Source organism: Colletes latitarsis, chromosome 2, assembly GCF_051014445.1.
Source record: "Colletes latitarsis isolate SP2378_abdomen chromosome 2, iyColLati1, whole genome shotgun sequence".
NCBI lineage: Eukaryota > Metazoa > Arthropoda > Insecta > Hymenoptera > Colletidae > Colletes > Colletes latitarsis.
In genome coordinates, this window is record NC_135135.1 from 26904077 (window position 1) to 26922341 (window position 18265).

The 18265-nt window shown below is 40.7% G+C and overlaps 2 protein-coding genes across 5 annotated transcripts; one reads left to right on the top strand and one right to left on the bottom strand.

The window, feature by feature from the left end:
* Positions 1 to 304: 304 nt before the first annotated feature.
* Csn6 (COP9 signalosome subunit 6) lies at positions 305 to 1943 on the top strand. Its single transcript, XM_076783789.1, has 5 exons — positions 305 to 846; positions 923 to 1206; positions 1273 to 1438; positions 1510 to 1703; positions 1776 to 1943. Exons 1-5 carry the CDS (start codon positions 615 to 617, stop codon positions 1914 to 1916), a joined length of 1017 nt encoding a protein of 338 aa, XP_076639904.1. The 5' UTR covers positions 305 to 614; the 3' UTR covers positions 1917 to 1943.
* A 1102-nt stretch (positions 1944 to 3045) lies between these two features.
* On the bottom strand, positions 3046 to 15158 carry LOC143351815 (uncharacterized). Of its 4 annotated transcripts, XM_076783781.1 has the most exons (16): positions 14748 to 15158; positions 11698 to 11844; positions 10632 to 10658; positions 9345 to 9541; positions 8480 to 8621; positions 8280 to 8376; positions 7672 to 7866; positions 7356 to 7508; positions 6555 to 6831; positions 6206 to 6481; positions 5917 to 6124; positions 5663 to 5847; positions 5288 to 5580; positions 4817 to 5056; positions 3398 to 3580; positions 3046 to 3297 (listed from the first exon to the last, which is right to left on the bottom strand). In XM_076783781.1, exons 2-16 carry the CDS (start codon positions 11826 to 11828, stop codon positions 3139 to 3141), a joined length of 2763 nt encoding a protein of 920 aa, XP_076639896.1. In that variant the 5' UTR covers positions 11829 to 11844; positions 14748 to 15158; the 3' UTR covers positions 3046 to 3138. The 4 variants fall into 4 exon arrangements, with proteins under 4 accessions (XP_076639896.1, XP_076639898.1, XP_076639899.1 ...); XM_076783783.1 differs by lacking the exon at positions 10632 to 10658; XM_076783784.1 differs by lacking the exon at positions 4817 to 5056.
* Between the last annotated feature and the right edge of the window lie 3107 nt (positions 15159 to 18265).

The window sequence follows — 18265 nt, forward strand, 5'->3', positions numbered from 1 at the left end:
TCTGTTCCGTAGTTTCGTCTGATTCGATCTGTCAACGGTGCTCGGTAAATAAAATTCTACCAACGGAATATATTATCTTACTTCCGCGATAATTTCCGTAACACTTTCGTATTAATACCATAAATAAATACAAGTAATTTCAAATCGCTTCCGTTCAAGAATATCGCGTTAAATCACTGTACCCAACAAAGATTCCACAACTTTATCGCGAGATCCTAGTGTTTTTTTCAGTGCACCGAGTGCACCGCTCGATCTCGCGCTGACTATACGTAGATCGACTAACTGTCTCTAGAGATTTGTATGATAGTTTACCTTGCAAAGTCTATTTTCAAATATACCGTGTATTTACATACACGTAAGTTTGACAACCTTAGAATAACACGTATACGATTGGACGGAACCGTGAAGAAACGCGTGCCATGACGAACTAAAATTTTTTTTACCGAATATCTGTGTTACTTGAGGAAGTACCACCGATAGTATCCCAACAAAAGGATTCGTTTTCGTTGTTGACTAGGTGTCGTATAAGGATCCACGGTGATATTAATCGCGAGACATAAACTTCGACGGCTTTATATACATTTCGTAGACCACAAATAGAATAATTGAACGGTATGGAGGTTGACGAAAACAATGCAACGGCACCGACGGAGACACCGATGGAAGTTGACGAGGACAATTCTGAAAAGAATGCCTCCACATCGGCGAATTCTCTCAGTGCTATCAAAGTGATGGCATCATCAGGCACTGTTGGATCTGTTTCCATCAGTCTCCATCCGCTCGTTATAATGAATGTCAGCGAACACTGGACTAGGCTTCGTGCCCAGGAAGGAACGGACCAGTTAGGTAAACTGAACAATTTCGATTTATCTTCAAACGGCGTAAATATTGGACTGTTCAAAACCATTTAAACGTGTTCCAGTATACGGAGCATTGATTGGTAAACAAAAGGGACGCAACATTGAAATTATGAATTCCTTTGAACTGATGTTCACATGTATCGGAGATGACGTTATAATCGACAGGGATTATTACAACACAAAAGAAGAACAGTTTAAACAAGTCTTCAGTGAAATGGACTTTTTGGGGTGGTACACGACGGGAGAGATGCCTAATGAGAGGGACATCAGAGTGCACAAGCAGCTCTGTGAAATCAACGAAAGTCCCGTGTTATTAAAGCTCGATCCAAGACCAAAAAACACAGATGTATGCATTTACGTTTAATGTCTTTTTTGTATTTACATTTTAATGTAACTTCATTGTTCTTTATAGCAACTGTCTATTTCTATGTATGAGTCAGTGATTGATTTGGTTAACGGGGAAGCTACAATGTTGTTTGTTCCATTAACTTATACACTGGCTACGGAAGAGGCTGAGAGAATCGGGGTCGATCACGTAGCAAGAATGTGCAGTAACGATCAAGGGGAATGTTCATTAGGTAACATAGACCACGTTTATTTGTTTCCCAGTTTTTTAAAAAATGATCTCAAATAAATAAACAATCTACAGTCGCGGAGCACCTAACTGCACAACACAGCGCTATAAAAATGTTGCACTCGAGAGTAAAATTGGTTCTGAAGTATGTGCAAGCAGTACAAAGCGGTGAATTGAAAGGGAACCATGAAGTTTTGAGAGCAGCCTGTTCTCTGGGACATCGATTGCCAGTTTTAAACAATCCCAAATTTAAAGCCGATTTTTATAACGTGAGTATCCGCTGTCCACTTTTCAGAGTAAAAATTAACACGTTCGATGCATTAAATTGTTAATTTTTTCAGCAATGTAATGACTTCACCTTGATGACCTACCTCGGTATCGTAACAAAAGGTTGCAATAACATTAATCAATTTGTTAACAAATTCAATATTTTGTACGATAAACAAGGCGTGGGTCGTCGTTTGCGAAGTCTTTTTTTGTGATGAGCGAATAGAATCTGTTGCCTTTTATACTTGTCTTTTTTTTACTCCTATAATTATAGCGAAGTATTAAGTTAAGAAATTCGGAGCGGTGAAGTTTATCGGTGAGTAAATTCGCTGCTATAATGGATATTGTATTTCTCGTAAAATAAACGTAAGAAATCGATTGGAATTATTGTACTAGTCGACACCTAATTGACAAAAAGTGGTTGAAGCCTGTTATTTGAATACATAAGGATATCAAATTCTATTACCATGATATAAATTTATTGATACGTGCTATGGATTTATACTTTTCCCAATACACAACATACATATAAAGAATTTTGAAACACATCCTACATAATATTGCTCAAAACAAAACGTACACCGAGAGTATACAAGTGTAGATATAGATACACTTACACGTTTTCTTAGTGGAAGACGTCTTATAGTCGATACGTTTTTATCTTGTAAACCCTTATACTTTCAGAGGCCACGTTACTTTCTCCTTATACATTTCACTTTTATTATTTACATAATTTCTTTTGTATAAATTATACTTGATATAAAAAAGCGGCCTATAAAATACGACTAAAAATCTTCTCCTAAAAATCTATTCAATTATTACATATGCTTTGATCCGACACATATAACGACTTATAAGTATTATACTGTACAAAATATAGTGTAATGTATTGTGCCTCATTACTTATTGCAGGTAACTGTATCAAGTTACGTATCTTATATAAACGTAAATCAGAATTGACTCTTCGTGTTCACTAATCTATTAAACCTGTATAAATTCCATTCTGATGAAAGTGACGATGTTTCACCAGGAAATCATAATACAGCCATTCGAACTGTATCAACGTCTTTGCTCGACTTTGCTCGTATAACATATCTGCTAAAAAGTATTGAAATTTCAACTTCTATTTTAATGTAATCTTTTGTACACTGAGTTGTGCGACTTTGTTTGATATTGCATTGATATGAAACACTCAAACCACAGAGATCGATGTTTCCAGATTGACTCGTACAAATCTTCAAAAACTAAAGGTTTCTGTAACTGTTACCCTTCTTCCATTGCGACGTTTCTCATAGTCAATCTTTCTAGTAGGTTTTACTCTCACTAATCGTAAAAGAAGCGTGCTGTGCTTCTTTGGCAATCACTTCAAGCATTCAATAGGCTGTCTTCGATCATGGTAGCAAGTACGTCTACCAAAACAGACAGCATCGAGTCGGGCTAAGGACTTGGTTTGTCCATACCAATTATTTCCTCGAACAAACTATTTCTTCCCTCTATTCTCTCTTCGATAGTTTGCAAGGCAAATCTCAGCGTTGCCGCGGCTAAATCGCCGACCGTCCAATGTCTGTCCATTAGAACTCTACTCACAGTATCTAACTAAAAAATAATTACGAAGTCGACAAAGTGTATTTTCTTATCGTAAACATCGTGGATTAGTGCCTCATTCTGTCTAACTAATTAATATGATATTTACTACCTTAGACAAGTTGGGATTTCCTGCGGTATAATACATTAGTTTTGGTACACCCGCTAAAGAAGCGGCGAGCCACTGAATAACGAGTTTCAACTGAGGATCCCCTCTTAATCGGGATCCACATCCCCAATTACCAGTAGCAACAGCTAATAATCCACCTGCCTGAGGACTACTGTCTCTCGGTATCTAAAAAGTGGCGTTAGTAAATCTGAAGTAATATAATTATTATTTTGTCTCGATCGATGCAAACTAGTTACAATTTAAAAAAAAAAAAAAAGAAAAAAAAAAGACATTTTAGTAACCGTCTAAAGTCGGCGAATTTTGGGCAACGTTATTGTGGAAAATATGGAAAGTTATATTAACACAAGTTAAAAATCGATTATAAAGTATACAAGTGAAAGACATCAGATAGAATGAGAGACAAATCATTAGTTGTCAGAGCTATGACTACATCGTCTTAACACATTGCGTACCGCACTCTGTTCGTTCAAGAAACACACTATACGATGCATATATGCACTTTTTTAATTCGCATTTGGTATTACATTCACATAAGGTATTATTAAATATTACTATACAGGATGTTCGGCCACCCCTGGGAAAAATTTTAATGGGAGATTCTAGAGGCCAAAATAAGACGAAAATCAAGAATACCAATTTGTCGATGGAGGCTTCGTTAAAAAGTTATTAACGTTTAAAGTTCCACGCATTCTGAATTTTTTTCTCGAAAATGCGCCGGATTTCGGGGGTATGTCTGTTCACCAAAAATGATTGTAATTGACCCCTTCAACTAAAAATAATTTTTTTAGGACGATTTGAAACCTTTCAATTTTGTTGAAAAATTTCACACCTTCTCGAATTTTTTTCTCGAAAATGCGCAGGATTTCGGGGGTATGTCTATTCACCAAAAATGATTGTAATTGACCCCTTCAACTAAAAATAATTTTTTTAGAACGATTCGGAAATTTTTTTTTTCGTCGAAAAATTTAGGCACCTACCCCCTGTCGATGTTTCTTAAAAATTTGTTTGAGAAAACGAGAAAACGAGATATCTCGTCACCCGTACGCAATGTGTTAAATTAGAAGCATGTACAGGGTGAGGTATAATTTTAGACAGTTGTGCTTAAAACAAACCACCTGAATAACTCATTTACTTTCGATAGACAAAAATGCTTCGTCAATGCGACATCATTGAATCATTTTTGTTCATAACCAGACGTAAATAAGTTATTCCAGCGATTGTCATGCAATAAGTTGTTAATGTATAAATAAACCATCAGTCTTCAATGCCTTCGTCGGTAAGCTGGATCAGTTAAGCTTTAAAACTCGACAAGCAACGGCGACGTCAAATGATTTCTAGTACCGGTTCATGCGTTACATTTACGAAACAGAATTTACATATTTGTAAGACAAGTTTGCTCACGTTAAGTGTAACATGCGATTCGAATTCTTGCACAAGGTTTTCCATTACAGTTCCAGGTGTGCTTAAAGAAACAGGATTAGATAGATACACGGTAGTTTCATCATCGACCAATGTTTGAAAAACCTCGGATGTAAATGTTACCGTCCTAAGCTTTCTACGTTGGATATCCTTTACCTCTTTCGATATCGTATGATTACTTAAAGCATCTTCGTAATATTCTACATCTTCAGACTCAGAGACCTGCGTATCGTAATGATCTGATGAGATTTGGCTATGTACAAAAGATTATCCGGGGCAGCATTAGTTTTTAGTTTGTCTCTCATTCTTCGACGGTAAAATTGCGAAAAAATAAATAATTCATGATCAACCTAATCGCTCCCGATCCATCGTAATGCAATTTTTCGTTTTAACGCTATTACTTCGATCAGATAATTTCGATGAAAAGTAAAAGTATAGCAACATGTCTCTTACTGATTGCTGTCTTCGATTCTTTTGACGGGCCAGCTCTAAGCTCAAACTCCTCACGGCCAGAGCCAACTTGTGCCTTTGGTTTACGTCGACAGAATCGATCAGGGGCTGAGGTTCGCCCTCTTGAACCGGAACGCCGGCGAACGACTCGCTGAGGGCTCTCTTTAACAACGAGCCAGCGAATCGTACTACCGCCCTGTCCCTTGCATCTAACTCGCGAGATTCATCCGCCGCTATGGGGTCTTCCAGCCACTTTGCTAGCTGCTCGTAAACCTCCTCGAGCTCCGAACAAAAATCTGTACGCACGAAGACAAGTCGGGTTCGCTTATATTTAGAGACTGACGAACGATGTCTATAATGGCGTTCCGTGATACTTGCCAGAATTGTACTCGGTGCTGAAACTGTATCTACTGCTAGCACTCGTGTCCCTTCTTTGAAGCGTGGACTGGTTCTGCCGAAATCTACCCAACCATTTCTGCTCAGCTTCCAATGACTCTTTCAAGAACTCTTCGTCCACGGTTTCGTCTCGTAAAACGAAACCTCTCGAACCCCCCCTCTTTACCCTAAAACGTTAAGTTCGTTTGAATCTGATTGAAAGACAGGAAATAGCGACGGTACGCGAACTTCCTTACTTAATGTCTTGGTCGTAAACGTGACTCCCGGACACGCTTATCCCTACCGCGTAGCTACTCTCGCCGGACGACGTGTTCGACGATGTAGCTCCGGTAGCCGTGCTCTCTCGCTTCAAAGCGTCCCTTAAGCGTTGAGCGAACGTTCCTCTTCGCTCGGGGGTGTCTAATTGACCACTGTAGCGCCTACTGAGCTTCTGTTCCTCCTCCTCTGCAAGTTACAACGCGCAACAACATTACAGGATTTGACACTTTACATTATTATCGATTAGCAGTCGAGTGTGTTGCGTACCAAGATCCTCGTCTATGATATCTTTCGCGCTATGGAAGCTATCCGTGCTCTGACTGTTGCAGCTACTGTACACCGACATCTGACCCAGCGATTTACGCGTGACTGGCAAAACCTCGCCGCTGGATCCAAGAACGATAAACCGACTTCTTCTGTTGGTGCAACTCGCGTCCTTGCACATCTTGTGCGGGCTCGGTGGTCTTATGGACTTCCCGTTAGGTCTGGTACGAACTTCCGTTAGAATATCGTACTTACTTTGCTCGTTCAACGCGGATTTCGCTGAAGCAAAAGAAGAATCGGTAACAGCGTTTACGACGTGCGAGAATCACGTTTGGTAATACGTGTGCGGTACCATCTTTCGCGCCATTGTTCGTCGACAACGCTTTATCGTCGCCTTCCGTTTCCGGCGGAGTGCTGCTGAAGCTCTCGCCGATCGGCGACAATCTTCGGGAGCTTATTGCCCCGTCCGGATCTAGCTCCGATCTCACGGGATCGGTTGGACTGCTCGGTACGCGTCTCTGTCGAAATCCAAGCAGAGATTTGTTCATTTCTCGAAGTATATTGTCCTCCTCGAATTGCGACAGGGGTAACCTCGAGTAATCCTCGGGGTCGATGCAGCACACTGTCACCTGCAACGCATCGTTTGGATAACGGGGCATGTTAAATATTGGGTTGTAACACACACTCGGTCCCGTTTAAGCAAAAGATGAAGTATAATTTTCGATTTAATATTCTAAATGAACGTTCTACGCTTTTTGGCACAATATGCACAAAGCGTGCATTTTGAAATTACTCCAACGTTTATTTTTATAGAAATAAAAATGAATTACGTATACGACTGTGGTTGAGTTGTTCGCGCATTGTTTTTGTATCTATTGTGCGAACCACTGGTGTATTTCTTTCTTTTAAATAACAGATTTATTTATAACATACAAAAACACACATTTGTCTCCTCGATACACCCGGTAATCCCGGTATTTCTCCCTCACTCATCATCCCTGCCAACTTCCACAACCAAATCACTACCGATGTCATTCACAGAAGATCATCCCCTAACAACCACTTTCAGAATAATGTCCAGGCGAGTCACCGTGTATTACAACCCAATGGAAACTAGAGAAACTCGACTAGGGTCGATGAACTTTGTACTCACTACGTTTGGCTTCGGCAAACCCTCGAACGTGGCTCTGTTGCGAGGATCGTTTATTCTAGACACGTGCCTGACGCCCTCGACAATTAAAACCTCGTTGTCCTCCAGCGACTCGACCGACAGTATCGCCGCGAGCATCTCGGGATGCGTTGCTATCTGAAGACAACAAATAAATTACTATAATTTTTCGTTGCCCCCTCGTCGCGCCAAGTGCAGTCTCGGACGTTCGGTTGAATTATGTTGTTTTGTTTTTTTTTACGTGGACTACAGATTAACTCAGATTTCGAAGTTACGTTTCTCACGCGCTTCAACTATTTACATGTACAGTTTCTTGCGTAACATCACCGTCAAGTACGCCGCCGCCAAACTTCGCGCTCGCGAAGCAAACGCGCAATACTTTTGTTTCGGGCTCCATTCGTTCCAGACGACCCTCGTGGCGTATCATCAACGGGCACAAGGGAACGTTGCTCTCCAGCCAGTCCTCGATGGTCAGCCATTGTTTCGATGTCATCACCTGGAAGACGTGTACTCGCGTTAGATGGGGAAAACAATTATTTTTATGAAACATTACGTATGGATACTATACAGGGTGTTCGACCACACATGGGAAAAATTCTAATGGGGGATTCTAGAGGGCAAAATTTGTCGATGGAGGCTTTGTTAAAAAGTTATTAACAATTAAATTCAAAAATTTCAAATCGTTCTGAAAAAATTATTTTCAATTGCGGGGGTCAATTACAATCATTTTTGGTCATTACACATACCTCCGAAATCCTACCCACTTTCGAGAAAAAAATTCGAGAAGGGTTAAACTTTGAACGTTAATAACTTTTTAACGAAGCCTCAATCAACAAATTGGTATTCTTGATTTTCGTCTTGTTTTGGCCTCTAGAATCCCATGGATGGCCTAACACCATGTATACGGACCTGTCTAGAGATGACCAGTTTCCCATCCAGCGCGCTCTCCGTTTCAAGGTAGTCGTAGTAGTGAAATATGCTCTTCAGTTTCGCTTTCTGTCCGTTGCTAGAAACAACGAAGGAGTTTTTATGTTTCTGCCACGGCCGGTCGTCTTCAAACTTTCGAAGACTTTACGCTACTCGGTACATTTGGGCCTGATTCTCCTTACTTGCGTAGATGCTTGAAGAAATTCGTGAAATTGAAGTCACGCAAGGTCGGATGAGTTTTCGCGGTTCTCTTTGGATACGTGGAGAAGAACGCGTTCGCGATCAAAGACGAAGCGAAGGCGTAGCTGTATTCGACGCAGTCACCTACGGCATAGGGTACAATATCGTCTTCCTCGGTGTCGTATTAAGCGGTTACGCCCAGGGCGATCGGCTGAAAAATAAAGTAGCCCTTGGAAATTCTCTTTGAACACGGCTATGTAATTTTATCAAATGTTTTTCTATTGTTTCTAACGTTCGAACAACGTGCTTCAATCCGTTAACAGATAATTATTCACGGTGTCCGAATATTACCGCGTTGGAAGAGTCTAAATTGCATAATATACAGGGTATTCTGGGAAAAATTTTAATGGGAGATTCTGAAGACCAAAATAAGACGAAAATCAAGAATACCAATTTGTTGTTTGACGCTTCGTTAAAAAGTTATTAACGTTTAAAGTTCCGCCTGTGGAACGCGCGATAGTGTTATAGTGTGAACTTTAAACGTTAATAACTTTTTAACGAAGCCTCGATTAAAAAATTTGCATTCTTGATTTTCGTTTTATTTTGGTCTCTAGAATCTCCCATTAAAATTTTTCCCCGGCGTGACAGGTCTGAAAATTTAGCAGATTTGTAGTTCAGTGTAAGCGCCGTTAGGTAATGGATGGACATTCGATGAACTTACATACTCGTTTTCAAAGAAAATTTCCAGAAGCTGCTTTACTTGTCAGCTCGCCACCCTGGCGTGGTCCCGCGAGGCGAAACGACGAAGGCACGTAATCGCGATCAGCTCTGTCCGTTCTGTACAAGCGGAGAATCAGTTCAACTCACCTTGCTGTTGGAGGCTGAAGTGCAAGCCTTGCGGTGGTTTGCAACACCTCAAGGCCTTTGCTCTCTCCACCATTCTTGGTATCGTCTTCGCGAGGACCTGCTCACGTTCCGCGGCCTCTAGATCGTCGTCTAGGAAGGTCGCCAATCCGGAGAACAACTCAGGGTCTTGCACGTCCTCTTCGGGATCGAGGCTTATACTGAAAAGAACCGACAAACTTGAAAGCGCTCCGTTGAATCCGGAGGGCATGTATAGCACGACAACTTGAAAAATATCCCTGATGAATGAGACAGTGGTGGGGGTAAAGGCAGAGAGAAATAATGTTAACATTATTGTAATGAATCTCACTGAATAATATTCAATATTTTTGAGTATATATCGCCTGATTTCTTGCATCATCCATTAAGTATACAGGGTGTTAGGTCACCCTTGGGAAAAATTTTAACGGGAGATTCTAGAGGCCAAAATAAGACGAAAATCAAGAATACCAATTTGTTGATGGAGGCTTCGTTAAGAAGTTATTAACAATTAAATTCAAAAATTTCAAATCGTTCTGGAAAAATTATTTTCCGTTGCGGGGGTCAATTACAATCATTTTTGGTGAATAGACATACCCCCGAAATCCTATCCACTTTCAAGAAAAAAATTAGAGAAGGTTCGAAATTTTTTGACAAAATTAAAAAATTTCGAATCGTTCTAAAAAAATTATTTTCTATTACGGGGGTCAATTACAATAATTTTTGGTGAATAGACATACCCTCGAAATCTTGCGCATTTTCGAGAAAAAAATTCAGTACGGATGAAAATTTGAACGTTAATAACTTTTTAAGGAAGCCTCCATCGACAAATTGATATTCTTGATTTTCGTCTTGTTTTGGCCTCTAGAATCCTCCATTAAAATTTTTCCCAGGGTTGTCTGTCTGGAAGGATTGAAAAGGAAACTGATCACATAAGGGTAGCAACGGTCGACGCCATATTGTTAAAACGTTCTTCAGCCGCAAGGATATTTTCCAAGTTGTTCAACTATACGAAACATGTAATTACACGGGACACATTAAGTGGTTTGTAAAGTATTAGGCACTCAATTTTAATTAGTTTGGAGAATGTATAATATTTTCAATAATAATGTGTTTTCATCGTGCGTTGGATTTTGATTTGTGTATATACGTGCCTGATACTTTTAAACGCGTCTTGTATATAAAGTGGTTGATAGTTGTAAAAAGGTGTGGCGCTTAAAAGCATTCGGGTACATCTTTAATGAATACTTAGAAATACTTTTGTTCGGATACCTTTTCAGTATGCACTGTTCCTCGTATCTTTTTAACAGCATGTAGCAGAAAAATCGAGTTCGTTAATATCTCCGCGTGGGAAAAAGTGTTAGTCTGGCTTTAAATCGAAACGCGAATTATAGCATTCGGAGCGCTGATCGGTCGGAACTCGTGTATCGTGGGTAGAAGACGTGTTGTTGTAGTAAACTTGTTAACTTTTCCGTGGCACACGTGAGGGATGCACGCAGAGGGTATATTTGAAAGATAATTCAAAAGCTATACAGCCTTCCACTACCCTCTAAACTGACTAAAATGTGGTTTATGTAAAAACAATTGATGTTTCCATGTTCGTCGTCAACGAATTAAGCTAGCGTATCAAATATATCTCTGTTTCTTGTTCTTTATGACCAACTTGCGTCTATTTTAGTTCAACGATTTGAGACACAGAGCAACCTTTCAATTATTATATTATTTATAGCTCAACGAGTTGAATAAAGTCCTTGGATTCGATTCGACGTAGGTCCGCGTCATCCATCCACAGCCTTATTTCTTAAAACAATATCAAAGGACGCTCGATAGCTAAGCAGACCTTGGTAATCTAATCGCCCGGTTTAATTCTCGTCCCTCGTTCTCCACGCTCGAGTTAGCGTAGGATGTAGTACCTCGGATATCTTATTAAACTTGTCGAGATATAAATAATCCAGTTTCCCTGTATTCCATCTGAAAGTAACCAGTATACATTTTAAGAATTTCGAACGATAAATAAAAGTTTAGTTATTCGTTATCTACTGTTTAAATAAAATTGTACTTGTATCTATCTTCTAATTGATTTTTGTATTCGAACGTCCCTAGAGTCATCGAGCGAGTAGTTACAGGACGGCGCATGCGCAGAGGCGTTTACCCCTTCCCTATCCCTCCGTGTGCCATGGCCTCCATGCGTCAGATGTCCAACGAGCGTACAGAAAACGGCCATGGGCCTTGGGACTCTCTTCGCGCGTCGTTGCTCTCGCGCGAGTACGCTTGCACACCGTTTCTTCTATCCGCAATACACGCGACGTTAACGGGAATTGCTGTTCGTTGCACTTACTTGCACATGTCGTGCAGTCGTTGCATCGCTTCCAAGAGATCCTCGGAATTCCTGGCGTCGGCCGCGCGATCCAGTTGCTTCACCACGGCTGGCCACCATGGCAGATCGCAGGGTAGCATCACCAGAGCCATTCTGATCGCCGACGATCTAAAGGACCGAAGAGCCCCGGGATACGATCGAATCGTTCGTGATCGCGCGTCCAGAGGGAATGGAAACGAATAATTAACAGAAATAAAGCGATCGAACGAAACAAAACGATTTGTCTCTTCGAACGTATTGTAACCGTGTTTCTATTTCTATTTCCGTACGCCCTTTGCGCGCGTCGAGAATCGTACAGGTTTACGCGCGAACGAAATACACGTTTACTCGCGCTATGGTTCGCGGTGTTAAACATCAACGGCATAAATACCGGGGCGCCTCGCGTTACATGCAAGAAAATAGACCGTCAGTCGGCGAACCGAATTTCAGAAGGGAAATCCTCTTTGGCGATAGGCCCACGATCAGTTCCACCGAAACCATTTCTACAGAGTGGCCCGCTAGAAATAGGACACCTTCGTTTCATTAAGGAAAACAAAGCTGTCTATCGAGTCCCCTTTATGCCACTGTCTGCAAAGAAACTATTGTCGCTGGGAGAAACGTGCTGTGTTCTCCCATAATGGCCTACAGTTAGAAATACGTATTGTTTAAAATAACTGAGATATTAGGGTGACTTGTTTCTAATGGATCACCTTGCATACAGGGTGTTCGGTCACCCCTGGGAAAAATTTTAATGGGGGATTCTAGAGGCCAAAATAAGACGAAAATCAAGAAATTTGTTGATGGAGGCTTCGTTAAAAAGTTATTAACAATTGAATTCAACAATTTCAAATCGTTCTGGAAAAATTATTTTTAGTTGGAGGGGTCAATTACAATCATTTTTGGTGAATAGTCATACCCCCGAAATCCTGCGCATTTTCGAGAAAAAAATTCATTACTGAAAATCTAATTACCTAAACTTTCGACGAAAAAAAAAAATTTCAAATCGTTCTGGAAAAATTATTTTCGGTTGCGGGGGTCAATTACAATCATTTTTGGTGAATAGACATACCCCCGAAATCCTACCCACTTTCTAGAAAAAAATTCGAGAAGGTTCGAAATTTTTCGACAAAATTATAAAATTTCGAATCGTTCTAAAAAAATTATTTTCGATTGCGGGGGTCGATTACAATCATTTTTGGTCATTACACATACCCTCGAAATCTTACGCATTTCCGAGAAAAAAATTCATTACTGAAAATCTAATTACCTAAACTTTCGACGAAAAAAAAAAATTTCAAATCGTTCTGGAAAAATTATTTTCGGTTGCGGGGGTCAATTACAATCATTTTTGGTCATTACACATACCCTCGAAATCTTACGCATTTCCGAGAAAAAAATTCATTACTGAAAATCTAATTACCTAAACTTTCGACGAAAAAAAAAAATTTCAAATCGTTCTGGAAAAATTATTTTCGGTTGCGGGGGTCAATTACAATCATTTTTGGTCATTACACATACCCTCGAAATCTTACGCATTTCCGAGAAAAAAATTCATTACTGAAAATCTAATTACCTAAACTTTCGACGAAAAAAAAAATTTCAAATCGTTCTGGAAAAATTATTTTCGGTTGCGGGGGTCAATTACAATCATTTTTGGTGAATAGACATACCCCCGAAATCCTACCCACTTTCTAGAAAAAAATTCGAGAAGGTTCGAAATTTTTCGACAAAATTATAAAATTTCGAATCGTTCTAAAAAAATTATTTTCGGTTGCGGGGGTCAATTACAATCATTTTTGGTCATTACACATACCCCCGAAATCCTGCGCATTTTCGAGAAAAAAATTCAGGACCGTCGGAACTTTGAACGTTAATAACTTTTTAACGAAGCTTGAATTAACAAATTGGTATTCTTGATTTTCGTCTTACTTTGGCCCCTAGAATCCCCTATTAAAATTTTTCCCATGGTTGTCCAAACATCCTGTACAAGCTGTGCGTAAAACTCCGTAGGTGGGACGAGCGTGTACGCCAGCCAACATCTGGACACTTGTTGTACGAATTGTGTACATCGACCACAATCACGATACGCTTTGTACGTTCTCGATCATCAGTTGCTCATTTTTAATCGATAATTTAAATAAAATTAACGGTTCAACTACTTCACTGTCGATTCGACATTAATTATTATCCTTTTTGAATTATTTTTGATATCAACTATGCGATCTGACGCTTACCCAAAGGTAAGCGTTACCTACATTCCGAAAGCAAGTAGTGCAAGTTTAAAACAGGCGCGGGAGGTCTAATGAATCGTCCACAAAGGCGTACGTATCTTTACGCGCGAATTGTCGCGTAAAAATAACTATTCCATAGTCATAAAATGAGACCGGGTCTCCTCACGGGCTTGTGTAGCTCGTCACCCTTTGTCCCTTGTATAAAAATACGTGTTGTATTCTTTGGAAAGCAATTATTTTCTTTCTATATTAAGTGATCGAGAAAAAGATCTCAAAGATCGAAGAGCTAGTTTGATATTATCGTTGTTTGAAGGAAAAGTTGAAAATTTTCGTCCAATTCGGCATCAGTCATATGAAAAACATAACCATAAACATGATATAAAAAAAATAATCTATAACTGAAACACTGATATTCATTTCATTCTTTGTTCGAAGGAGTTTCAATTAGATACGAATGTTACGCCTATCTGGCGACAAACTATCGCCTAAAATATGTTTCAGACTTGCATCCAGTTCGAATTTCAAATCGTTCGCCCTAGGTCTGAGGAAATGTCCGACAGAGGGGTGAACGGATGGATCTGGGGTGGCCACGCGGATCTCGAAGCTGCTCGTGCGCCTGGCAGAAGTGGTTGTCTGGTCTGGTTAGTAACCTCTCGACACGAGGAGAGTATAATTAGTTTCTCTCTAACGAGCCGGCTAGAAAACTATATAGTCCGCGAAAGTTATCGTGGTCGGGCGAAGGGAAGCGTTGCACGCGAGGCACGGGCCACGGCCCCTCTAAACTAGAATTTACATAATCACCTATTTCGCTCGATACACGTTGTCGATCAGCTGACGTGATCGAACCGTGAACGAAGAAGTCACATCTTAAAGTGTGCCATTGCGTCAACGAACACGCTGCACCACCATCGTTCGTGGATCACTCGTATAATTTTAGCTTAGTCCTCGAAACGTAGAAACACCGGCATACGGGCGAATTCGATGGCGATCTCTTTCTCTGATCTCTCGACGATTGTCGACGGTAATGTTTGTATTCGTTTGACACGATATGCTTTGGAAAGTTTGGCCACCGACGGGCTGGACGCGCGCGATGTCGAATTGATCGGCCACACGATGCTGAGAGGAAGAACCGAATATACATTCGCGATTAGGTGACACAAAGCGGCGAAATGTACCACCGTTAACTACTATCGTCGTCGCGCGCACCCGATCGCTGGCTTTCCTTTTACTTTGTCTACGAGCCGCAAACCGCGGTTGGCGTTGTACGCGCTATTTATAGAGCGGCGCCGGCGCCCTGCCAAACCCTATATAGAATTTTTGACAACGAGCATGTCTGTTACTCTTTGTCGAATATGATGACTCTGCGATCACCATCATCGCTTTTACACGAAACAAACATAATCCTGTTCGGTTTGTGTTCGTTTCTACGTTGTTATTAAGGCGATGACGACGATACCACAGACGAGGTACACGAGTAGACCTCTCACCTAATGGACTTTCGTGGCCCAATCTGACTGCCATACCGACCTGAAAATTCGGAGGTGATTTTAGCGTCCCCTTCTCATGGATGGCGGTCAGTTGAGAAACTATTCACTGAATTAGTATTTATAGCTAAACAGCTGTAGCGTTTGCGTAAATGCATGTGAGTTGACTATGGAAGGGATTAAAATTCATTTCTGAATCTGTTGGTAACGTTGCGAATGACACGAAAATGGTAATGGGGTTTCGAGACCCCATAAAAATAAACCGAAAAAATACATTGGTTGAAAGATCTACTCGTATATCTCGTCTTTGACAATACTCTAGAATCTTTGATGAATCAACGAAAATCAAAATTAACCTAGCGAAGAAGCTCTATATTCATGATGACCTATGCAAGGCGGATCGCAGCCAATTTGCTAATATTATTTAGATTTTAATTAATAATTGCATTACCCAGCTAAGAGTGATACGATTATTAATTAAACGTAAATAATATTACCCAGGTCTCACCACGAGGAGGTTGCTGCGAATGGAGACCCGAAGGGAGATAGATGGAATCAGAGTTCCATCGATCTCCCTTTTACATCCTTAGAAACTAGATTAGCCATGCCAAGTAATTATTTTGTTTAAAAAGGGATGAAGCTAAATTGTTGGAGACCCGACGCGACGCGATACGACGCGATGCACCATGCAATAGTGCAAGGAACGAGAGACGCGAACCGAATAGCGAGGTCAAAAGGGCCAGCTCGTTGCCTCTTGGCAAGTCCGATCGAAGGGGAAGGGCATCGACGCACCCAACACGGGTTCCCCATTTCCCCCAAGCAGCCTGTTGGGAGCCAAATGGACCCAACTCGGGATGTCTGACAGAGAGAGGGATCCCGAGTTGGGGCTACCTTAGACAGGAACAGTCCCTGATCCCCTCTAAGGCCGAAATACCCTTTCCCTTGGATCGTCTTGCTAGAGGACGGCAACTGACCCTTCGGACCAGCTAATCGGCCGATCACTTGCTTTCTACATGGAAGCAGTGGTGATCGGAGGGGACCAGAGACGAGTCAAAGAGAAGCTACTTGTTACATAATTACTTGGCAGGACACGCGGCTACACTAAAGACTTAAGTCTAAATACCAAGTAATTATTTTGTTTAAAAAGGGATGAAGCTAAATTGTTGGAGACGCGACGCGACGCGATGCTGAACCGTGCAGCGGATCTTCGGATCGAATCAACACTACCCTTGGTAGATTGATTTCTATTTCTAGAAATCGATCTATCATTGGCAGGCGACTAGATCTTTCGGACAAACTGGACGGCCGATCACACCAGTGACCGAAGCAAGAAACGAGAGACCGAGTCGAGAGAAGCTACTTGTTAAATAATTACTTGGCAATATTGGGAGACGCATACAATAGGGACTTAAAATTAACGTCGAAGCTCAAGTCTAGTCAAATTGAAGCTAAAATTCGGACGATAGAAGGAAACAAAGTTCCTTGGATGTTCTACCAAGCAATTATATGGTTAAAAAGAGGGATGAAGCTAAATCGTGGGATACGCGACGCGACGCGACGCGATGCTGAACCGTGCAGCGGATCCGAGGATCGAAACTACTGCCCTTGCTAACTCGATCTCAACAAGAAAACAGAGAACTGCAACCCCGAATCGAGGTCTCCATTTCTCCAACGCAACCCGCCGGGAGCCCGAAGGACCCGACTTAGGCTGTCTGACAAAGAGAGAGTACCTGAGACAGGGTCGACTTCCGCTGGAAGGTATGCGTTTCCGCAGAATACGGAAACTCCACACCTTCCAGCGAAGTGCCGTTTTCCCTCGATCAAGCTTACCAAGGGAAGGCGATTAGATCTTTCGGGCCCGATACACGGCCGATCACATGTTTCAATCGATGAAACAGCGGTGACCGAAGCTAGGAACGAGGGAACGAGAGAACGAGAAGCTACTTATTGAATAATTGCTTGGTAGGACGCGGAAATATGTACAATAAAGAAATCTTCGACGTTAATTTTAAGATTCGCGACGAAGCTTAAATCTAATCGACTTGGAATTAAATGTCCCTCGGCGGATGTGGCGTACTCCCTCGATGTCCCTGTGAATAATCTGAAACTAAAATTGATACCCATATTAGTGACATACGAAAGGGAATTTAATAAACACCATGCAAACTAGACCAAGCGATGGAATAATTAGTCGTGCTGATGTACCTAAAAGTGAGAATCTATAAGATTCTCGATGCTAGACCTACCTAAGGAAATGTACAAAATTTACAAGTGTTACGAACAAAGTATTCTACCTATACTTGCGTAACGAGAGTACAATGTCGAAGTAAAATAGCAAATGACTACAAAAATTGTCCGAAGAACCATACAAATCTCAAAGATGAACAGAAACAAAGATTGAAAATCCAACGCAGAATGAAAATCCAACGATGAAATCAAAGAATGAAAATACCCAAGAATTAAACAAAATATCTCAGCGAAATAGAATAAGAATAAAAATCTTATTCTAATTAGTGACATCGAGATTCATAAAATAATTTACAAACAAAATACATAAAATAATATACAAACAAAAATGGTACATGATCCAACACAATTGTGCCAATTCAAAAAATAAGGCAGAAGTAGAAATAGAGGAGGAACACATAATAACCACATAAAACCGGACAGTAAAACAACACCGAATTATGACCAAACAAATAAAATAAACTGGTCAGTTTTGTGATAATAATATAAATAAGTAGAGTGGGCTTACTACTTGTTGAGCATTAGTTACCATTACCAAGGAAGCAGCACCAGAGGTCCAGCTGTAACATACGAAACGATTCGTAATTT

Bases quoted from the DNA above. Each gene is read 5' to 3' on its own strand.
- Csn6 (XM_076783789.1), top strand. From the start codon at position 615: ATGGAGGTTGACGAAAACAATGCAACGGCACCGACGGAGACACCGATG. The intron at 1,207-1,272 runs GTATGCATTTAC...TGTTCTTTATAG, and splicing joins CAAGACCAAAAAACACAGAT to CAACTGTCTATTTCTATGTA. The intron at 1,439-1,509 runs GTAACATAGACC...AACAATCTACAG, and splicing joins TCAAGGGGAATGTTCATTAG to TCGCGGAGCACCTAACTGCA.
- LOC143351815 (XM_076783781.1), bottom strand. From the start codon at position 11,828: ATGGCTCTGGTGATGCTACCCTGCGATCTGCCATGGTGGCCAGCCGTG. The intron at 9,542-10,631 runs GTATCCGAACAA...GGTTCTTTTCAG, and splicing joins GAACAGTGCATACTGAAAAG to TATAAGCCTCGATCCCGAAG. The intron at 6,832-7,355 runs GTGAGTACAAAG...GATGCGTTGCAG, and splicing joins GTTTGCCGAAGCCAAACGTA to GTGACAGTGTGCTGCATCGA.